The sequence below is a fragment of the Schistocerca piceifrons genome, chromosome 4, assembly GCF_021461385.2.
Source record: "Schistocerca piceifrons isolate TAMUIC-IGC-003096 chromosome 4, iqSchPice1.1, whole genome shotgun sequence".
NCBI lineage: Eukaryota > Metazoa > Arthropoda > Insecta > Orthoptera > Acrididae > Schistocerca > Schistocerca piceifrons.
This window is the reverse complement of record NC_060141.1, coordinates 250,225,625-250,250,409: the sequence shown is the minus strand read 5'-3', so window position 1 is coordinate 250,250,409 and position 24,785 is coordinate 250,225,625. Positions and strand designations below refer to the sequence as shown.

The following is a 24,785-nucleotide window of genomic DNA, read 5'->3' as shown; positions in this document are numbered from 1 at the left end:
GGGGAAATATCTCTGTTGGATGGTGATATGAACTGGGAGAGGCAGGGATTGGGAGAAGGAGAGGAAGTCTTTGACAAGTCCAACATGGTTAAATCTGGGTTTAAGGTGAGGCCTTTGGATAGGACTGAAACTTCTGTGGAGCTGAGGATTTTGGTGGAAAAGATAACAGTGATATGAGATTTTTTTACCTGAGGTTTTAGCTGTTGTGCCACAGGCTCTTGTGAATTTAACCAGTCTACCTCCACCCTCTTCCCTGACCCCAAAATTGCATCCTCCCTTACCTCATTAGTTCTGTTCTTTTTTCCCTTTTTTATGTGCATTTTTGTATATTTTTACAAATTTTTGAATATCTATATGTATTTTATGTATCTTTTCCTGTTGTCCAATTGTCCCACATCTACCTAATACTTTCATTTGCCCATTCCTGCATCATTTTCTGTTTCCCCACTGCCATACCTCAGAGAAATATACCATTCACGGGCTGAAACTCTGTCACATCTTGTTCCTTAAATGCTGCCTAAACCATGGAATACCCCCTCCCTCAAACGGTCTACTATAAAATTCCTTTCTCTCGTTCCCATTCCTCCTTTCACAATGACCTCTTCATCTTTTCAGATTCTGCCTGTCTCTTTCCCTCACACATCTGGTAATGCAAAAATTTCTCCATGGCACAAATATCCTAGAACCACCTCTCCCCCTCTGCAACATACTGCTACCATGCAATCACTACTACATGCATCACATCTCTGAAATCGAATTCCTTGCACTCCAGCATCTGGAAAAGTATTCGAGACATCTCCTACATAAGATATCCAGTCTGATGACATCATTCTGCCACCTCATGCCACTATTATCCAGCCCCTATCCTACCCACAATGTTCCTCCTTGTCGAACCCTCACAGCACCCTGACCTTGCCTAGCTGAGCTTTTCAACTTTCCCCATCTCCCAAAATTCCCTTTCAACACATTGCTAAATCCAGAGAAAAAACAACCCCAAAACACTGTTGTTAACTTTTCCACTGACATTGTCAGCCACATAAGTTTCACTCCTATTCAAAGGCCTCACTTTCAGTTCTACATTCAAACTTAACAATGCTGGACTTGTCAAAGGCCTACTCTACTTCTTCAAGTCCTTGTGATGGAAACACTTCTCTGCCACCAGGCCCTCCAACCACAGTCAACCTAATCTCAACACTAAACTCTGCCTCTCCCAGTTTGTACCACCATCCAACTGTGATCCTCTCCCCTCCCCCTAACCACCATCAGCAACACTCCAGGAATTCCTTACCTCCAACTTGGCCTCACCATCCTTCCCCTGGTCCCTTCCTCACAAAATCAACATTTCAACAGAAAAAAGGACAGCCATACACATACTGTCTCAAAACAGATCCTCAGCTCATCATTCTACATGCAGACAAAGGTTCCATGGCTGTCAGCATGAAGCTGTGATTACCTGGTGGGAGTCCTACACCAACTGTCTGACTCATCCACCTGTGAACTGTGCCAGACTGATTCCATCCCAGAAAACCAACATAGCCTGCAATCTCTGCATAAAGCCTTTAGGTCCTTCCCAGAACCTCACCCCTGAATCCATTTCTCTCCTTGCCATTATGACACCCCACACATCCACCTTCTATATGCTCCCCAAAATCCACAAACTCAATGATGCTGGATGTCTCATTGTAGCTGATTATTGTGCTCACACTGAAAGAATCTTGGCACTCACTGACCAACAACTCTGAAATCTAGCCTCCCACATCCTTCACCTACTCTCCACCATCCTCACCCCTTTGTTACAACAGTGAAGATTAGGTATTTTGTGTATGATGAATTTATTAAAAGTGCATAACTATGTTTCATTCTGACAGTGTACCAATTCTGTAAATATCAGCAGTTCCAGTTTACTGTAATGTATTCACATATTTTGACCGTCTCCTAATATATGATCAGGGTAGTGAGTATTATATTCAAATGTTTGATGTTTTTTATGTTATTCTTTCTGACTTGTACCAGATCAATGGGAATAATCTCATTTTTGGGTCTATGGAAAAAAAGCTGAATCTAATCTAATCCAGTAAATGTTCTATTGCAATCATGACTGCTTTAATTTTATTTTCAAAATATTCCATTAAGGTTGCTATTTTATTCTCCATAAAAACATTTTCAAAAAGTACTAAATTTTTGAAAGGAACTCATATAGGGAAAAAATGGATTTTAAATTACAATTATTTTTAATTGGTATTTTAAGTTATAAATGGGAAGGGCTGTGAGCTTTCTACATAAAGCATTGGCTAACTTGAGCCCAGCTGGAAGTGCATCTTTTTCATACAACCCAGTTCTGTGGGTATTTACATCATATCTTAATTTTTGTTGGGTATCATGCTGATTTAAGTCACAGTTTAAGTTTGAATTTATTGTTTTCACAAGTAATATAACTTTATACAAACCGGTTCCGACATGATTCTATGTGTTGGGCATACAAGTAATTCTGGCAGCTTTTTCCTGCAGCATTAGTAATATCATTAGGTTAGTTTGCATTGCTACACTCCATACTTGTACAACATACTTCAAATTTGGTGAGAATAATGAACAATACACAGTTTTTAGCTCATACACATCTTTACAAAATTTGCTAATCATGTTTACAGCAAAAATGTTTTTGTACAGCATACTGGCTGAGGAATCTATTTGCATGTCTAACGTGCTACAGCTCTTTAAGATGACAAGTTTTTCATAACGTATTCTGATTTTCAAAGATTAGATTGTGTTGACTCAGGATTGTCAATGGTCTTTCTCAATTACTTTAGAAAATTCAGTTAAGATTGCAATAGGTTGACAGTTTACCATTGTGGATTTATAACTTTTCTTGTAAATCAGAGTTACTTGTTCTATTTTCTGACTGCTTGGAAGACTACATAATGCAATTACATCATTTACTGCTGTAGTCATGACAGCAGTCATATTGTCTATGAAACTTTTTAATGTGCTAGTGGACAACCATGTGCTTTCTTTAACAGGAATATGCTTATACATATACTGGATATTGTTGGAGAGTTCACTGATCAATTTCCCAACAGAAGAAAACTACTCATTAAAAACATTTACGATCTGATATTGGCATTTGATGGTAATCCCTTTATAGCTGATGGTAAATTACTGGCTGATTTCTCCTTGCAATCACTAAATCTACTTATACGTTTCCAAGCAGTTGTGCCAGTGTTACTAGATTATTACTATGGGTTTACATCTAGCTTATAATAGTAGATCTTTGTAATATTCATGATAGTTGTTAAATTCGACCTTTAATCCATCAAGAATGACACACTTTAGCACAGCTCACTGGAAAAGTCTGAGTTTTTCTCTCACTGTTTTCACTTCATGCAATGACTTTTTTGTATTTTTTGCAAAATGCAATGACTATTTTGTATTTTTTTGCAATCATTTATTGGAAAGGCAATTTCTGGACATGAGACAATGAAGCAATAATAAAAATCTGGTGCAAATTCACTGCAAGTTAAGTAGTTCTTTTCCTAGCATTTTCAGCTAAAAAGCATACTGTTGTGATTTTAAATATTGTCTTCATGGGTGGTTCTTTTTGTGACTTTTTTTTTTCTTTTTTATTTTTGCTGCTGACATAATGATTTTCAGCTTCTATCAGCCCCTGAAAAGCTTGGAGGTCAGAAACTGGCGAGGTTCAAAACTGTAAAGTGAGACATGTTAATTACAATGCTATCAATGCATGATTTGCTGCTACTGACCTCTCCAGTTGGCTCAATTCTCAGGAAAGTAAAATTAAACTGATCTAGCATTAACATTAGCTTTTTCGAGCTGGCGTCAACAGACATTTCAAGCTAGCGTCAGCAGACAGTAAAAAAAAAAAAAGGTGGGCAAAGCTTTCGTAGTACTGTGTTTTGCTGCTAGGAGCACAAAGTGCGAATATTCCAGTGACAGTAAGCCAAGTGCTGTCATTGAAGGAGGTCCGGATTAGTTTCGGCAGAGTTTATAGTGACAACTGTTTTGTGTGACTGACTTTTGCAATGGCTGATTTTTGTGAACAGCTTGCAGTGGTGAAATTCTGCCTTTTGCTTGGAAAAAGTGGAATAGAAACTCCTGAAATGTTAAAAACAGAATACAAGGACAAAGCTACGAGGAAAACTCAAGTGATTCAGCAGTTTTCTCATTTAAAAAATGGTGAAACATCAGTTGATTTCAGACATCATTCTGGCCATCCTTCAATGGCCATAAGGTGTCTGCCAAATTCATGCCATGACTGATGACCAAAAATAGGATCATGTGGAAGCATACTGTGCTTTGAAAGACGAGTCTCAAAATGATCCAAATCTTTTTTCAAAAACTTATCAAAGGCGACAAAACTTTGTGCTATGCTTACGATCTTGAATCAAAGCAACAATTAAGGCAGTGGAAGACTTCCAAGTTCACCTTTCCTCAAGAAATCTCGTGAAGTGAAATCAAATGTTAAAACGAGGTTTTTTCCCCATGTGAGAGGAGCTGTATACGCAGAGCTTGTTCTGCATGTTCAGAAAGTTAACCAGGCTTTCTACTTGGAAGCTTTGAAAATACTAGGCAACGAGTGCAGCAGAATTGGCCCATTTTGTGGCAGTTGGGTAAATGGTTTTTCCATCATGACAATGCTCCTGCTTATACAGCCCTGTCTGTATGACAGTTCTTGACCAGAAATGGTATGACCCCTATTCCTCAACTCCCCCCCCCCCCCCTCCACCCACCCAACACTCACCTGACCTTGCCCCATGTGACATTTTTTTTCCCCTCCAGTGAAAAGAAATATGAAAGGAAAGCATTTTGCTGAGGTGAAGAGAAAAAAACAATGGAGGTTCTGTCAAACATCACAAAAGATTAGACAAGTGTATTAGTGCAAGTGGGGAGTACTTCAAAGGGGACTGAAGATCCGTTCTTAAAAAAGAAGAAGAAGAAGAAGAAGAAGAAGAAGACTACCACAGGGAGGTCTGTATAGACCCATAATGATTAAGTTCTCATTTTGCCCCAGTTGCTGCTGATTCCATTATACCCTCTCTATGCCAAAAATACTTTTTATGTTATATTTGCTACCTCTCACAGTAAAAGTTGCTATCCTATCATCACTTTTCTCTTTGCTGCTGAAGGCAGAAAAAAAGATCATGGAAGTGGTTGACATATACTAATTAGTTCATTTGTATACTAATATTCAGTTATAATTAAAACATCAGGCTTATCAATCCCTGCAATTGCATCCAAGTCATTGTGCTTATTGGTAGGATTTTAAAAGATATGTTGACTTCACATGAATGTAAGTTTGGATTACTGAACACTGGTTGGAGATGTCACTCTACCAGATTGTCCAGCATTTGAACTTATAAGAATCATGTTTAAAAACAGTCATGCTATTGAACAAAAGTTATTTCATAATAATTTGCCAGACTTTTGATTTCACTTTCATATGGTTTACAGCCAAAGATAGAAAATACTAGTATTAAAACTCTCCCCTTTCCATTTTTGTTCCTATTCTGTTACAAATGATACTATGGAAACACTACTGCCTTTGTACCTCTGTACTTGCCTTACTTAATCTTATCAATGTAGTGTTTGTCCACCATACAAGCTGCGGAAGGTGAGTAATTATTCTGCAAATTCTGTGTGAAGTCACCTCAAAATTCTATAAATTGCTTTTAAATTACTGTCCTTGTACTGCCCCCTCTGCAATTTGCTGACAATATTTATGATGTGGCATGTTGATTTGGTTGACATTATTTTCTAATGATAAATATATAGGAGAGTCCAGATAAAGACAAGTAATATGAGACAGAGAGAGAGAGAGAGAGAGAGAGAGAGAGAGAGAGAGAGAGAGAGAGAGAGAGAGAGAGAGATGGTGGATGGGGTTTACGCGGGATCCTTCCTTTTGTAGAGGACATAAAAAGATCCTAGGATCTTCAAAATAATGCTGAAAATCATTTTTAAAAGCAAGGGGGAATGCTGTTGAAGAAACAAATATGAAAGAGTGGCAACGGTTTCAAGTTAGTGGCAATATAAAATACATTTGATACTTTAGTAAAAGACTTACCTTCTGAGCAGCTACAATACTGCCTTCAGTGCTCAACATATTTTGCTCGACACTGACTCTGTTATTGGTAATAATTTGTTGACATGCAGCCTCAATTCCACTTTCTTCACTACTAATCAAATTTTGTTGTGCCTCTGTATTTTTCTCTCCACCAATATCACATGGGAACTAAAAACATAGTTATTGTATTTCTATTAATTTACAAATGAAGTAACACTATACTTCTGAATAAAAAGTAACATAGTAATACAAGAAACTTATTAATAGCAAAACAATGAACCTAATTAGTATGTGTGAGTTAAGAAATGTGGGAAAAATTTTTTCACTAAGGAAAATCCAGCATGTAATAACGACAATATTATGAGAAGGATAGATTGCTTTTCACAATATAGCAGAGATGCTGTCGCAAATAGGCAGAACAACAAGGCAGTCAAAAAAGTACGCTTTCGGTCAGAAATGCCTTCACCAGAATTACACACACACACACACACACACACCCTCTCTCTCACGTAATCAAGCAAACACAACTCGCACACACACAACCACAGCCTCTGCAGTTGGAGGCTGTGGTCATGTAAATGCTTACATGTTTGACAGTTTTTTCTTGTTCCTATCTGCGACTCGGCCTCTCCACTACATGGTGAGTAGCCATATATCTGTTTCATAATATTGTCTAAATTTTTTCACTGTCATCCTGAAGGTTATAATATGTTATGAAGGGAAAGAGAGAGAGAGAGAGAGAGAGAGAGAGAGAGAGAGAGAGAGAGAGAGAGAGAGAGAGAAGGGGGGGGGGGGCGGGGGCAGAAAATAAAGCTGGAACGATATAAAACACGCAAGTGTCACATTTGCCTACAAGTATTTGGGTTTAGCCATTAGAAAATTACAATTCTGAGGTCTTGTTTGTCTATGATGAATCATTACTTTGGGTGGAGCTGAAAGGGGCAAACCCTCAGTTATACTAACCAGACTGGTATTCAAATTGCCCACCACCAATTTGAATCATTAGATTTGCACTGCCCACTAATAAGCACCAAGGAACTCTTCAAGAATTGCAATATTTATCCACAGTAGAGTCTCTGTAGTCCTACACATACGGGACTGGGATATGTCGGATTAGGGCCTACAGAAACTGCTGGATTTTCAATGAAAAGTGCAGGTGTTTTTTATTTTTTTTATTTTTTTTTATTTAATATTATGACATTTAATTGACTCACAAAACAAAACAAAAATACTCTGTAGAACTCAGATCAAAGTTAACAATACTTTATGCACATATTACAGCAACAAACACATTAACTGAAAAGCAAAAACAATTTAATTTTTTCTGCTTCAATCATTTTTATGTTCATCAATTGGCTTTGCCCGTGATATGAAATCATCAATCTTCGTATGTTTTTTTGAGAACAAAGAGATTTTAAAAGCTTTCTCTTGCAGCTTCCTTAAAACTAAAACATCAGCTGCTTCTACATCATTTTCCTCAGCCCACGTGACCTGTGTGTTAAATGCACTCACAGCATCACTATGTCGCACGATCTGTACTGGCAAAATTTCTGATTGTTCTTCACTGTCATATGTAGTTAACATGTCTTGGACAATCTCATGACTTTCATCAGCTGCCAATTTTCATCTTCATTTCCAAATAACTGGTCATTTACATGGCTAACAGGCAGTGTTCCAGAATCATTTGAACAGTGTTCTGGGTGAAGCCGTGGGTTTTACGATGACACGATAAAAGCATTCAACAAAATTTATTAATTTATTACATGAGCTTACAGTGGATGACGTCAAGTTGCACATCAATTACTTAAGAATGGATTAGCATACATTTCTGTATGTGCTCCATGAAGTGTATCCTCATATCACAAAGCATAATATTCACTTAAGAACTGCTACATCTGCAGAAGACAGGCTCACTGTAACACTCCGATTCCTTGCTACAGGAGAGGGTTGGGTTGGGTTAGGTTAGGTTAGGTTAGGTCAGGTCAGGTCTCCACTCTTCGTAATCTATTTTTGTATTCAGCGTGCCTCGCGTTGTAAAGCACCTCATCAGCTTCATACATCTCTATTAATTTTGTAGTTGTCGGCACACACCAATTGTATTTACCGGCAATGTTTATAAAAACACTACAGACGACAGAATGCAGCGATGCTAGCGCTACATGTGGTAACAAGTCACATTGCAGTGAACAGAAGACAAGCGACTTCTTTGATCAAATCTACAGCGAGGCCCTAGATTTGATCAAATATTGGACGACATTTGACAAAGATATCTGACAAAGAAATTTGATAGTGTAATACCGGCCTTAGGAAGTCTATAAAAGTATTTGTATAAGAATGGAACTTTATATATAAGTGAAATGTGGACAAGAGGCGAACAGAATGTTTTAAAATGTACAGAAACACCCTAAAGATTAGATAAGCAGATTGGATAACTACTGAGAAGATACTGAATCTAATAGGCGAAGGTGGGGGTGGAGAAGTAATTTAGGGCGAACTTGACTAAAAGGAGGTATCAGTTGATAGGAAACATCCTGAGGTATCAAAGAATTGTCAATTTGAGAATGGAGGCAAATGTGTTGGAGGGGTGAAAACTGTAGAGGAAGAGTTAGGCTTGAATTCAGTAAGCAGTACAAGGCAATGTACAGTGCAGTTTATGGATCCTCTAAACGTGCATAATGTCAACAATGGTGCTCTTCCTTTAAAATATTGGTTGATCATTAATGATGGCAAGAGCTAACGTGGTCATAGTTCTTGGAATTCTACTGATTCATGACGAAAGAGCTGACAGCAATGAAAAAGTTCATGGGAGGTATGTTAACATTTGATCAACTATTTTATAATATTATCAGTGTTCCTCCAAAGACTGCTTCAAATGTTGTCACAGGCATCTCAGTTATAAAGTGGTGGAACCTGATAAAATGAATTTTCTATGATAACTTCTTCTGTGATATTATCACAAGGGCGCAGAAAGGAAATATTCCAATCTCAGGAATCCAGAATTTTAAGGGTGAAAAGTAAACTGTGTTTTGGATTATTGGGCCATCATCTAGTAACAACTGACTAGTGTCTGAGATTGTCAGTTGCACCTCTTCTAACCAAAATACACAACAGCAACTTTCAAATTGTCTTAGATAGAAATTAATTTTTAACAGATATAGCCCAATGATTTAAGTACATTTTTGGAGAATCTGAAAGACTTAAATATGCCACATTATTCTTCACATTCTTAGCTAGCAACATAATTTATGTAACATATAATTTAGATTTTCTTTCACAAATACCAAAATGTAGATAAGACTAATGGTTATATAAATTAAACTACCTGCTCTGGGGCGATGGCCTGTGCAGCTCTTGTGTGCTTTAATGTACATAAATGTTTTAAAAGACTTAAACAATGAGCATGAAGGCTTCGGTTACAGTAGAGGCAAAATGCTCGATTAGGCTCCCCTGGAACACTCTTCAGCCAACCTAAATAGCAGAATTAACTTCTGACAGTAAATGAGATTAGACTGACAGTTGTCTATTTATAAAAAGGTATACAAATACAAGTATTTGAAAAAAAAACCTAGTTATGAAATTCACAAGAAGTGGCTGAAATAAAAACAGTTTAAATAGGAGGCAAGAGTATAATTACATAGTACTTATGGTAACAAAAATGATCACTCAACAATGATTAGCAAAACTAATTGAGATCAAGGCAGCAACAGAGAAAAACAACATGATCCTAAAAAACTACGAAGAGAATGAAAGAACTAGTTCTAAATTATTTACTGTATGGAGGAGACAAGAAGGAACAAAGCATAATTTTTACCTCCAAATTAGCACTGTATCAAAATGAATTGCTGTTGTTGCCCAAAAAACAAAACATTTACACGAGTATAAAGCTTGCATAAGTAACCTCAATAAAAACACACACAAAGTACACAATATACAGATATACTCTGATAAGTCAAAACATTATGACCACTGCCCACCATGAAACTGAATGCCGCCTGGTGGCATTGCAGGAATGTGAAGCAATAACAAAAGTACATAAGAGAAGCAACCACAGATGGGGGACTACCCTAGTGAAGGTATGGGCTGCAAATGGGGAAATCGATTGAGGTAAGCGACTTTGACAAAGGGCAGATTGTTATCACACAGAACCTGTGAATGAGTATCTCGAAAACAGCAAAACTGGGTGAATGTTCACATGCTACTGTTGTGAACATCTAAGAGGAAGGAGGATACCGAAACTAACACTAGGAACTAAATCGTAGGACGCCCACAATTCTTCACAGAACATAGGGTTTGGAGGCTTGTCTGCTCTGTAAAGAATGATAGATGGTGATCTGTGGCACCTCAGCTGAAAGAGCACAATGCTGGTGCAGGCACAAGAGATTTGGAACACACCGTTCATCTTACATTGTTAAACATGGAGCTCCGCAGCAGACCACCCCTACAAGAGACACTGAAATGCAGTGGAACCTTGCTTAACGAGTGCCTCCCATAATGGACAAATCACATAATGAGTAAAAACAAACCATACAAAAATGACTCACTGAATGAGGACTTTTGCATAATGAGTAAATACTGCAATCTGGTTTCAGCGCTCATTTTGCTTCCATCTTGGTGAAGCTTCTGATCACACATTTTGCTACAGTTGTGTTCATGCCATGTTTTTTTGTGTGCAAATTTTGATAACCTCCGTAGAAACGTCCCCAAAGATAAATCTGCAAGAAGACAACCATACGAGAAAGAAAATGAACTTAGAAATGAAACGTAAAATCACTGAAAAACCTGAATGTGGTTTGAGCATTGCTGATTTAACATGCATATACAATCAGTCTACATCAATTATTTGCACAAGAACAAGGACAAGATTAAGGAGGCAGATGCTTCAAATGGAGTGACAAGATTATCTAAACAACAGTTTCATATTCTGGACGATGTTGAAAGGTTGCTTCTTATATGGATAAATGAAAAGCAATTGCAAAGTGAACCTATTAACGAGAAGTTCATTTTTGAGAAGGCGAGAATGATTTTTGCCGACCTCATTAGAAGATGCCAGGATCATCAGCAGCCAAAGAAGGGTTTAAGGGAAGTCGTGGGTGGTTCGAGAAGTTTAAGAGAAGAACCGGTATCAACATCATTGTGAGGCAAAGTGAAGCAGCCAGCTCTGGCCCAAAGGCAGCAGAGAACTTCATCAGCAACTTCAAGATGCTTGTAGATTCTCAGGGTTGCCTGACAAAACTGTGTAGGTCACCATGCTCAGAGCGTGGTCTTTTCCTCGATAGGGTTGGTTGAGCACTGACGTCGCCCACAAGCTCCTTGACGAGACTCCTCCAAAACTGCAAACGAATCTTTGGTGTCTTCTCTTTTCTTTGCTATGATGACATATAGCAAGTAAGAGCTGACGATCCCCACCTGAAATTAACCAGAACAATTACCCTTTTGTCAAAACAAAAATTTACTAAGAGAGTATTGTACCTCGAATAACCAGAAGAAAATTTTCCACCACCATTTGAGGAATTTTCTGGCAAAATGGTACAACAAGCTGTAGTGATTGGCTCTGTCTCGGCTCCCATATTTGCCGTGTAGTCACAAATCACTGATGGCTTCTGGATCACCTCTTACTGCCTACCCGCTTTTTCTGGGTGATTTCTTGCATAGCATCTTTGTGATGAGTAGATTCCATGAGACCCGGCCTTTTGTCTTTCCATGCTAGAATAATTGCTACTGCATTCTCGAACGCCTTCATGTCGCCATTTTTGAGTTTTGACAGCTGTTTTCTCTTTACCTGCAAGGGGGCGGAGGGGCGGGGAGGGGGGGGGGGGGATGGTAAATTTTGTACAGTTCTATTTTGCAAAATATTTAGTGAAATCAGTTAATTACCTTGACTGGTAAACCTTTTCGGTTTGCCATTATTGTCCCGGTTAGATGAGTTTTTTCTTTCTTCAATTCCTCCACCAACTGTAAGCTTGTATAATATCTGTGCCTCCCTTGAGCTGGGCAATCTTGCTGTAGTCGAACAAACAAATGAAGGATGATTCGGGACGTAAAGGGAAGTTCAGGGTGCACCAAGGACTCCATCGTAGGAGACCTGTAGTAGCACTCAAATGTCGAAAAGTATCCTGTTTCAGAATCGGCCAGGATGTAGACTTGTAGACCCCACTTCGTTGGTTTCTGAGGATTACAGTGCTTGAACGCAATTCTTCCCTTGAAACCGACAGCAGACTCATCCACTGCAATTTTTTCTCCTGGAGAAAAGTGCTCTTGACACTTGCTGTCAATGAAATCGGCGACATTCTTCACTTTTTTGGCTCGAGTAGCTAATTTTGATGAGCCCCGAGGAGCCGGAGGACAAACGTGAAAGGCCAGTAAAGTTGCAAAAATCGGTCATGGAGAAATACTTCTGGAAAAAAGTCCTGCTTTGTTGTCCAAGCAGTAGAAAAGCAGGCTTTTATGTCACTTTGTTCATTTATCACCATGCTGAGAATGGGACCCAAAAAAGCTTTTATTTCTATCAAAGTCACATAATGCCAACCTTTCCACTGCGAGCGGGGTTTCAGGGGGCTCATTTTTTCAATCTTATTGCGGGCGTATCAGTTTGTCTCGGCTACAATGTCATTCAAAAGTTCGTCAGAAAAATATAGTTGGAAAAAAGTCTAGGAAACTCCGACAATTTGTCACTGCTTCAGAAATTTTTTCCCTTTGTGGCACAAAATCGATGTCATTAGGAAGCTCCCCTTTTCCTGTAATATCTGTCCATACACCACTGCCCCGAGGAGCACCACTATTCGCGCCACCGCCGTCATTCAAATCACCACCATCCTCTTCATTTTCTTCAAGGACATTATCTTCCTCATTGTCTTCTTCATTTCCCTCTTGATCCTCTTTTTGGTCATCAGCACTACTTCCTGACCACTCACTCTCACCACCATCATCGTCTACATTCCAATCTTCATTCCTGTCTTTCAGCAAACTCTCAATGTCCTTATTAGATAAACGAGCCATAATTATGTAGCCACTAACACCAAAATCACCACTTAATTTAGAAGACAATAAGTCACTGATGCGCAAACATAAATATGACTGCAGGTGTCACGCATGCTCCTTAGCAACAGCGTGACCAATTAGTAGATCGCTGAGGGGAAGACTGTGGGGATAGGGGTTGAGCACGTGCCAGTCACCCGCACTCCGCGTGTAGTTCACATTTTTCCCAACAGAATGCGCCCCGTCCCATCTCGCTACTCCTCCAAGCCAGTCCCTAGATAAGGCGCTGGGTGTGTGACATGACAATCGGGCCACGTATACGGGCCTCGCATCCCATAGCGACTGCTGCATCGGGCCACGTATATGGGCCTTTCATCCCAAAAGGGTTAAGAAACTCTACACTGAAGCACTCTTATGCACTGCTTTTAATTGACTGAGGCTACCAATTTCATTCTCAGAGAGTTTTGGACATATCACTTCAACGTCGTTGCTGGCGTCAAGATGATCGAAAAGGCGTGCGAAAGGGTTACCAACAGAACTCTAACTTCTGCTTGGAAGACGCTTTGGCCGCAGTGCATTGTCGAATGGAGAACAATCACGGAGTATGAACCACAGAGGTCAATATTTGGGCTGCTCTTGTTTCTGTTATATTCTGTTATATGCAAATGTAAGTGATGTCTTTTATAATGAAGTCCAATGGATGTGCTTCCAACACATGAAAATGCAAATAAATTATTTGTGGGAATTAATAATTGATACCCTTTGAACTCTGATTAAAAACAATACTTGCAATCCTGTGCTGGCTAAGACCTGACCACACAATTACAAATATGCATGGTGGTAACGGTATGTAAATGATTAGAGCAGCAATTCTCTTTGACAGATAGAACAGCTACCAGAGTGCATTAGTGTTGTGCAAGTATAGTGCTGTTACCAAGTCTGATAGGGTATACAAAAGGCTTCAACAGGGTCGGATGTTGAGTGATCACTGCACAGAAATGGAGATGCTGTGTACTTGTGCGAGACAGTGTTATCAATGCCTGACAAAAGTTTGAAAGGGGCCTCATTGTGATTGGAGGGTTGAATGTAATATACAAGTTTGTGGGACATTCAGATGTGACAGTGGCCCGTGAGTGCATGGGAATGTGAGAGTAGGCATACTTATTGTCAAAGTTGGCATCACAGTGCGAGGGACTGTGGTGTATGACTCCAAGTGACAGCTTGTGACGAATCATCTTAACTGTCTAAGCACTGCTACTTTTACATTTTTGATAAATCAGATTTTGGAGATGTAGATGTCAAATATTTGACTCACGTCCCTAATTTCATTTACTAATATGTTTAAAGTCCGCAGGTCGTGGTCTCGCGGTAGCATTCTCACTTCCCCAGCATAGGGTCCCAAGTTCGATTCCCAGCAGGGCAGGGATTTTCACCTGACCCGAGATGATTGGGTTTTGTTGTGTTGTCTTCATCATCATCATCATCATCATCATCATCATCATTCATATCCATTACGGTCGGAGGAAGGCAATGGCAAACCACCTCAATTAGTACGGCGGTGTGGGTCTCCCGCATTGTTCCCCTACGCTCTGCCAAAAGGCATGGGACTTCCAATATGTTTTACACATCATATTCTGATGTAACTCATTATTGAGCAAGGAAGTGTTTGTTCCACTGTAGTGAGCTGTAAGTATAATAAGTGGCAACCACTACTCTAAAAACTCTTATACACATTTTTGAAATAGCTGGAGTATTGATATAGCCTCACAGTCTGCCTTACGAAATTTGCTGTCAACGAGAGAGAGAGAGAGAGAGAGAGAGAGAGAGAGAGAGAGAGTGAACATAGTTTAGTAGAAATCATAGTAAATAGAAAAATATGTAAACAATCAGCAACTTGCAACACAATTCACTGAGAGAGTGTCTTATAATTGTAAAACTGATTCATTCCACAACATGAGGAGAGTTCGCACTAATGATCCATGGAACATTCAAATAACTGAAAACTAATGACTCGGTGTTGTTCTTCATCTGGATTTCTGTTTGCTTTACTCAAAACTCACAATTACTTTTATTTTACCCTATAAACTGAAGGCATTTCTGCTTTATGTATTCTGATCACAATGATAGTTTCAGAGTGAGGTAAATGGTGAATTTTACAAAATTCAAGCTAACATCTCAAAGTAATCTCCTTTAACTTCCATGCAAAAGAGCTTCCCCATGAGCCATTTGGTGAACAATCCAAAATATAATAGGCGGTTCAGAAACACTTAAATGACAAACACAGTTCTGAGGGACTTGAAAATGACACCAACATACGCTTTTCACAATCATGAGCAGAAAAAGAATCACGAGTTCAGGCTTGATTGCAAAATAGATGCAGAACTTTCTGGTTTTAGGACCCAATAAGAAAAATATAGCAATAATGAGTTCTTCACAAAGAAGACTATAGTCTGCAATGAAACTTATTGGTAAATTAACTCTGTGCGTTGGGCTAGGATTAGCACCCAGCTCAATCTGTAATGTCTATAGTAGGGAAAGAATGTGGTGCAATATCTGGTCTTGAGCACAATTCTAATCCCTCAGGAAGTTTCAGAGATGACTATGTCCTGGCTTTAGAGGGCCAGGCATCTTGTGTTGGTGAAAGAAGATCCCACGCAGGCCCACCACTGGTCACATGTGGATTCTTTTGAAAGGCTTACAAATATGTAGTCCATGACATCAATATGTGATTACATCCTATGACACTGTGTCCACTTTCTACATCTACATCGATACTCCGCAAGCCACCCAACGGTGTGTGGCGGAGGGCACTTTACGTGCCACTGTCATTACCTCCCTTTCCTGTTCCAGTCGCGTATGGTTCGCGGGAAGAACGACTGTCTGAAAGCCTCCGTGCGCGCTCTAATCTCTCTAATTTTACATTCGTGATCTCCTCGGGAGGTATAAGTAGGGGGAAGCAATATATTCGATACCTCATCCAGAAACGCACCCTCTCGAAACCTGGACAGCAAGCTACACTGCGATGCAGAGCGCCTCTCTTGCAGAGTCTGCCACTTGAGTTTATTAAACATCTCCGTAACGCTATCACGGTTACCAAATAACCCTGTGACGAAACGCGCCGCTCTTCTTTGGATCTTCTCTATCTCCTCCGTCAGACCGATCTGGTACGGATCCCACACTGATGAGCAATACTCAAGTATAGGTCGAACGAGTGTTTTGTAAGCCACCTCCTTTGTTGATGGACTACATTTTCTAAGCACTCTCCCAATGAATCTCAACCTGGTACCCGCCTTACCAACAATTAATTTTATATGATCATTCCACTTCAAATCGTTCCGCACGCATACTCCCAGATATTTTACAGAAGTAACAGCTACCAGTGTTTGTTCCGCTATCATATAATCATACAATAAAGGATCCTTCTTTCTATGTATTCGCAATACATTACATTTGTCTATGTTAAGGGTCAGTTGCCACTCCCTGCACCAAGTGCCTATCCGCTGCAGATCTTCCTGCATTTCGCTACAATTTTCTAATGCTGCAACTTCTCTGTATACTACAGCATCATCCGCGAAAAGCCGCATGGAACTTCCGACACTATCTACTAAGTCATTTATATATATTGTGAAAAGCAATGGTCCCATAACACTCCCCTGTGGCACGCCAGAGGTTACTTTAACGTCTGTAGACGTCTCTCCATTGATAACAACATGCTGTGTTCTGTTTGCTAAAAACTCTTCAATCCAGCCACACAGCTGGTCTGATATTCCGTAGGCTCTTACTTTGTTTATCAGGTGACAGTGCGGAACTGTATCGAACGCCTTCCGGAAGTCAAGAAAAATAGCATCTACCTGGGAGCCTGTATCTAATATTTTCTGGGTCTCATGAACAAATAAGGCGAGTTGGGTCTCACACGATCGCTGTTTCCGGAATCCATGTTGATTCCTACATAGTAGATTCTGGGTTTCCAGAAATGACATGATACGCGAGCAAAAAACATGTTCTAAAATTCTACAAGAGATCGACGTAAGAGATATAGGTCTATAGTTTTGCGCATCTGCTCGATGACCCTTCTTGAAGACTGGGACTATCTGTGCTCTTTTCCAATCATTTGGAACCCTCCGTTCCTCTAGAGACTTGCGGTACACGGCTGTTAGAAGGGGGGCAAGTTCTTTCGCATACTCTGTGTAGAATCGAATTGGTATCCCGTCAGGTCCAGTGGACTTTCCTCTATTGAGTGATTCCAGTTGCTTTTCTACTCCTTGGACACTTATTTCGATGTCAGCCATTTTTTCGTTTGTGCGAGGATTTAGAGAAGGAACTGCAGTGCGGTCTTCCTCTGTGAAACAGCTTTGGAAAAAGGTGTTTAGTATTTCAGCTTTACGCGTGTCATCCTCTGTTTCAATGCCATCATCATCCCGTAGTGTCTGGATATGCTGTTTCGAGCCACTTACTGATTTAACGTAAGACCAGAACTTCCTAGGATTTTCTGTCAAGTCGGTACATAGAATTTCACTTTCGAATTCAATGAACGCTTCACGCATAGCCCTCCTTACGCTAACTTTGACATCGTTTAGCTTCTGTTTGTCTGAGAGGTTTTGGCTGCGTTTAAACTTGGAGTGGAGCTCTCTTTGCTTTCGCAGTAGTTTCCTAACTTTGTTGTTGTACCACGGTGGGTTTTTCCCGTCCCTCACAGTTTTACTTGGCACGTACCTGTCTAAAACGCATTTTACGATTGCCTTGAACTTTTTCCATAAACACTCAACATTGTCAGTGTCGGAACAGAAATTTTCGTTTTGATCTGTTAGGTAGTCTGAAAGCTGCCTTCTATTACTCTTGCTAAACAGATAAACCTTCCTCCCTTTTTTTATATTCCTATTAACTTCCATATTCAGGGATGCTGCAACGGCCTTATGATCACTGATTCCCTGTTCTGTACATACAGAGTCAAAAAGTTCGGGTCTGTTTGTTATCAGTAGGTCCAAGATGTTATCTCCACGAGTCGGTTCTCTGTTTAATTGCTCGAGGTAATTTTCGGATAGTGCACTCAGTATAATGTCACTCGATGCTCTGTCCCTACCACCCGTCCTAAACATCTGAGTGTCCCAGTCTATATCTGGTAAATTGAAATCTCCACCTAAGACTATAACATGCTGAGAAAATTTATGTGAAATGTATTACAAATTTTCTCTCAGTTGTTCTGCCACCAATGCTGCTGAGTCGGGAGGTCGGTAAAAGGAGCCAATTATTAACCTAGTTCGGTTGTTTAGTGTAACCTCCACCCATAATAATTCACAGGAACTATCCACTTCTACTTTCAGTAAATAAACTGTACAATGCTAGTTGCTGCACTCACCTCTGACAAGATTCTACATGGAAAATCTGGATTCATCACCAGGAAGTCAGTGAAGTGTAATATACATTCTAAGTTACTGAAAATTAGTCAGTTAAGCATGTTTTTACAGAACTGCAAAAACTGTGTCTATTGGTCCTAAGTGCAGAAAAATAAGATGATGGACATTATATCGGTTCATGCTATTCGTTGTTTATATGTATTCAGTCACTCTCCAAACACAAATGGACTGTCATCTGTGGCAGCTATTGCTGCACACAGACGCTAACTTTATATTGAAGAGGGTGCAACTCTACAACAAAGTGCAAGGAGCTGACCATCAGAAAGTTCTTTCATGTACTCTTAATTTTGACCTTCGTCATGAGGAACCAAATTAGTAATTTAACACAATTAAAACTTACACATAATGGCTAACAACAATATAAAAAGAACAGACTGCTACTCACCACATAGAGGAGACAGACAGTGACAATGTAAGAGACTGCTAAAATATTTAAGTTTTCGGAGACAGAGTCGTCCTTCTGAATTAGAAAATTCACACACATCCACACAAGCAAAGTGCACCTTACATAAGTAGCAAACTACTGGGATGGGTGGTGGGGTTGAGGAGGGATGCGAAGGGGCAGGAATAGCAGGGATAGCTCTGTGCGCTGCAGAAACAAAGCACAGCCTCCCCCCCCCCCCCCCAAATTAATCTGAATTATTTATGAGGCTGTTATATTTTGCAGCAGATTGTAACTTCTGGAAGGAATAAAGACTAAGTATGGAATGTTTCTTATAAATTACTTTATTTTTTTATTACCGTAGATGAACTTGAGGACAATATTATCGAAAGCTAAGAGGAAGTTAATGAAGATGAGTTGGGAGCTATGATACTGCAAGAAGAATTTGACAGAAGACTAGAAGACTTAGACAAAACAAGACCCCTGGAGCAGACGACATTCCTTTGGAATTATTAAGATTCTGAGGAGAGCCAATCATGACAAAACTATTCAACCAGGTGAGCAAGATAGGTGAGATAGGCAAAATACCCTCTGAATTGTAGAAGACTGCAATAATTCCAGTTGCTACACAGTTACACCTTCAGATGGTTTGCATTAAACTTATCTCGCCAGGTAATGAGAAATATACATACTTTCAAGAAACACAAACACCACATGTTATAACGAAAGCGTGTAAACCGTCTGAAGATGAATCATAACGATTCGAAACCGGTAACGGTGCCCATTGAATAAAGGAGCTGAAAGTAAATTTGTGGCTGGTTGCTGTCCCAATATCATCAACATTAGTCTTCAAATAACAGCCACGGTCTCCAACCATATCATCATATGACAAAACTTCATTAAACTTAACTCGCCAGGTAATGAGAAATATACATGCTTTCAAGAAACATAAACACCACATGTTATGAGGAAAGCGTGTAAACCGTCTGAAGATGAATCCTAACGATTCGAAACCGATAACAATACCCATTGAATAAAGGAACTGAAAGTAAATTTGTGGCTCGTTGCTGTCCCAATATCATCAACATTAGTCTTCAAATAACAGCCACGGTCTCCAACCATATCATCATATGACAAAACTGCATTAAACTTACCTCGCCAGGTAATGAGAAATACACATGCTTTCAAGAAACGTAAACACCACATGTTATAAGGAAAGCGTGTAAACCGCCTGAAGATGAATCATAATGGTTCTAAACCGGTAATGGTACCATTTGAATAAAGGAACTGAAAGCAAATTTGTGGCTGGTTGCTGTCCCAATATCATCAACATTGGTCTTCAAATAACAGCCACAGTCTCCAACCATGTCATCATATGTCAAAATTGCATTAAACTTACCTCGCCAGGTAATGAGAAATATACATGCTTTCAAGAAACATAAACACCACGTTATGAGGAAAGCGTGTAAACCGTCTGAAGATGAATCCTAACGATTCGAAACCGGCAACAATACCCATTGAATAAAGGAGCTGAAAGTAAATTTGTGGCTGGTTGCTGTCCCAATATAATCAACATTAGTCTTCAAATAACAGCCACGGTCTCCAACCATATCATCATATGACAAAACTGCATTAAACTTACCTCGCCAGGTAATGAGAAATACACATGCTTTCAAGAAACGTAAACACCACGTGTTATAAGGAAAGCGTGTAAACCGCCTGAAGATGAATCATAATGGTTCTAAACCGGTAATGGTACCATTTGAATAAAGGAACTGAAAGCAAATTTGTGGCTGGTTGCTGTCCCAATATCATCAACATTGGTCTTCAAATAACAGCCACAGTCTCCAACCATGTCATCATATGTCAAAATTGCATTAAACTTACCTCGCCAGGTAATGAGAAATATACATGCTTTCAAGAAACATAAACACCACGTTATGAGGAAAGCGTGTAAACCGTCTGAAGATGAATCCTAACGATTCAAAACCGGCAACAATACCCATTGAATAAAGGAACTGAAAGGAAATTTGTGGCTCGTTGCTGTCCCAATATCATCAACATTAGTCTTCAAATAACAGCCACGATCTCCAATCATGTCATCATATGACAAAATTGCATTTACATTAATTACTTACGGAAAAATAGGAAAATTGGTAAAGGCTGATTTCAGGGAGGAACACACTGAATTCTGAAGAACTGTACTAACACACAAGGAGAAACTAACCTAATGACTTACCTTAGAAGATAGACTGAAGAAAGGTAAGCCTAAATCTACAGAATTTGCTGATTTAGAGAAGACTTTTGACAGATTTGACAGGAAAAAACTCTCTGAAATAATTACGGTAGCAGGGATAATATACAGAGAAAAGAAGATTGCCTACAATGGGCACAGAAACCAGACTGCAGTTACAAACTTTGAGAGACATGATGGGGGGGGGGGGGCAGTCATTGAGAAGATAATGAGACACGGTTGTAGCCTATCCCCAATGTTACTCAATCTGCACAATGAGCAATAAATAAAGGAAACAATGGAGAAATTTGGAAAAGGGACTGAAGTTAAGGGAGAACAAATAAAAGCTTTTGAGGTTTGCCGATGACATTGAAGACACAGCAAAGAATTTGGAAGAGCAGCTGATCAGATTGTATGGTGTTTTGTACAAGACCAACATCAACAAAAGTAAAACAAGAATAACAGAACATAGTCTAATCAAATCAGTTGATGCTGAGGGAATAAGACACTGAAAATAGTGCACTGCGTAGTAGATGAGTTTTGCTATTTGGGCAACAAAATAATTAATGATGGTTGAAGTAGAGAGGATATAACGTATAGACTTAGCAAGAGCAAGAAAAGTGGTTATGAAAAAGAAATATTTTAACATCTCTAGGCATCCACTAGAGGGATTACAGCTTCTTGTGAATGGGAAAGGGAAATGTATCTGCTGGAAAGATCGAGAAAAGATCCTGCAGTAGCTGCACACTACAAAAATTACTTGGTTATTACTAAGCAAAGTTATTAAAAAAATCATGGAACACGTGTGGTATGTCAGAAATCAGGTTCTGACACCATAATTGGCTATATGGAATGTAGTAAAACAAGACAGGACGTTGTCACTACTAAGGGTTATACATGACCAGTTACAGGTAGCAGAGATGTTTAAAAATCACAAACAGTTCAAGATAAATTCGATGAGTATATTGAACAAGCAACTTAACATAAAATTCAATCAGACTGTGAAAGAAAACATTGTCCATTGTAGGCTACATCTTTATATCACTTATTTGATGTGCACACTACATCACATGTGACATGGCATACAAATTAAATGTTCAATCCACATGTGATGCCCTACACGAAACAGTCCACATACAGTATAACTTAAGGATGACAACACCATCCTTTCACTACAAGACCACATCGCATCATGTGTGAACCACAACTTCTCAACATACAGAGTCCAAGGCTAGAATATGTTAAATAGGTTAAAATAGTTGGAAGATGCAGTAATTATGCAGAGGTGAAGCAACTTGCACAGGATAGTCTAGTGTGGAGAGTAGATTTCATAATTTACATCAAAGACTTCTTAGCGATGACCCCTAATAAAGGACATGTACCACCATCTTATGTTGGACTACATTACAAAGAACCTGAAGAACTCACTTCACTCCTCCTGAAGACCCAAGTTACACCATCGGTTATCTTCTAAATCTGGCAATTAAGAAGGAGAAACTAGGTACAGTAAAACGGAGGATCATTTTCGATGTGTCTTTTCATGAGATCAATGAGCACTCTCTCAACATTTCAACAGAGATAGGCTCAAATCTTCTGCTGGAAATATTTGCTGTTCTATTACAGTTCCGATTACATCCTGCAAGCATTTCTGCAACTAGTCTCACATACTGCCGACAAGTATTTGATTTCTATGGCATAATGTTTTTCAAGACAATTGTGGAAACTACCTTACTACAAAAGCAGCTTACATTTTCACTAGACTTCCATTTGGCATGACATGCAGCCTATTCTTGTTTTCAGCAACACTGAAAGAACAAGTTCCTAGCCAACACTAGTTTCACAGATGGCTTTATGTTTGGTGCAAATAACAACAATGAAGCTATTACTATGCATTATGAACTAACAGCCCTCACAAAATGACAGAACTTTCAAGTGGCGAAATGGGTCACCACTTCTGACCAGATGTAAGACAAATGGAGAGCTAAAGGGAGAGATTAATACAGAGACTAAAGTTGTTGGTGTATAGATTAGATTAGATTAATACTTGTTCCACAGATCATGAATACACTTCGTAATGATGTGGAATGTGTGTGGTTAATAAAAGGTGTCTATACAAGATATTACATTAGAAAAAATACTACATGACACTTAATATTTTTAATTTTTTTGTGGGGGTTGGGGAAATTACCCACTTACTATAACCAAAAATTCATCTAATGAGTAGAAGGAGTTGCCATTAAGTAATTCTTTTAATTTCCTTTTAAATGCTATATGGCTATCTGTTAGACTTTTGATGCTATTAGGTAAGTGACCAAAGACTTTTGTGGCAGCATAATTTACCCCCTTCTGAGCCAAAGTTAGATTTAACCTTGAGTAGTGAGGATCATCCTTTCTCCTAGTGTTGTAGCCATGTACAGTGCTATTACTTTTGAATTCGTTCGGATTGTTAATAACAAATTTCATAAGTGAATATATATACTGTGAGGCTACAGTGAAGATCTCTAGCTCTTTAAATAAGTGTCCGCAGGATGATCTCGGATGAGCTCCAGCAATTATTCTGATTACAAGCTTTTGTGCAATGAACACACTTTTACTCAATGATGAGTTACCCCAGAATATGATGCCATACGAAAGCAGAGAATGAAACTAGTCGTGGTAAGCTAATTTACTGAGATGTATATCGCCAAAATTTGCAATGACCCTCATAGCATAAGTAGCTGAACTCAAATGTTTCAGCAGATCCTCAGTGTGTTTTTTCCAGTTCACCCCCTCATCAATGCATACACCTAGAAAATTTTGAATATTCTACCTTAGCTACCGATTTCTGATCGAAATCTATATTTATTAATGGTGTCATTCCATTTACTGTGTGGAACTGTATGTACTGTACTTTGTCAAAGTTTAATGAGAGCCCATTTGCAGAGAACCACTTAATGATTTTCTGAAAAACATCATTTACAATTTCACCAGTTAATTCTTGTCTGTTGGGTGTGATAGCTATACTTGTATCATCGGCAAAAAGTATCAGCTTTGCGTCTTCATGCATATACAATGGCAAGTCATTAATATGTATTAAGAACAGCAGAGGACCCAAGATCGAACCTTGCGGAACCCCATTCTTGATTGTTCCCCAGTTTGAGAAATCACCGGTTTTTTGCATATTATGTGAACTGCTTATTTCAACTTTCTGCACTCTTCCAGTTAGGTATGATTTAAACATTTGAGTGCTGTCCCATTCGTACCACAGTACTTGAGCTTATCTAGAAGTACTCCATGATTTACACAATCAAAAGCCTTTGAGAGATCACAAAAAATCCCAACAGGTGTCTTCCGGTTACTCAGAGCATTTAATATTTGATTAGTGAAAGTATATATAGCATTTGCCGTTGAAAAACCTTTCTGGAAACCACACTGACATTTTGTTAAAACTTTATTTTTACAGAGTTGTGAAGCTACTCTACAACACATTACATTTTCAAGAATTTTGGATAAGGCAGTCAGAAGAGAGATTGGGCGGTAGTTCTTAATGTCAGACGTAACCCCTTTTTTATGCAGTGGCTTAACAATGGCATACTTCAGTCTATCCGGGAAAACACCATGCTTCAGGGAGCTATTACATATGTGGCTAAGAATCCTACTTAACTCTTGGGAACAAGCTTTTATTATCCTGCTGAAAATGCCATCAATTCCATATGAGCTTTCATT

General features: G+C 39.1%; 2 protein-coding genes across 3 annotated transcripts in view; both read right to left on the bottom strand.

Moving 5' to 3' along the window:
* The window catches only part of LOC124795009, a 78,249-nt gene that overhangs the window by 37,667 nt on the left and 15,797 nt on the right, over window positions 1-24,785 (bottom strand). The window contains exons 2-4 of one of the 2 annotated variants that reach the window (XM_047258771.1): window positions 10,618-10,788; window positions 9,399-9,544; window positions 6,077-6,244 (exon numbers count right to left, since the gene is read on the bottom strand). In XM_047258771.1, coding sequence (XP_047114727.1) covers window positions 6,077-6,244; window positions 9,399-9,544; window positions 10,618-10,788 — 485 coding nt within the window. The remainder of the gene's footprint in view (window positions 1-6,076; window positions 6,245-9,398; window positions 9,545-10,617; window positions 10,789-24,785) is intronic. The other variant, XM_047258772.1, reaches the window with a different exon arrangement.
* On the bottom strand, window positions 11,491-12,571 carry LOC124795011. The gene is made up of 2 exons (XM_047258773.1): window positions 11,951-12,571; window positions 11,491-11,855 (listed from the first exon to the last, which is right to left on the bottom strand). Exons 1-2 carry the CDS (start codon window positions 12,146-12,148, stop codon window positions 11,682-11,684), a joined length of 372 nt encoding a protein of 123 aa, XP_047114729.1. The 5' UTR covers window positions 12,149-12,571; the 3' UTR covers window positions 11,491-11,681.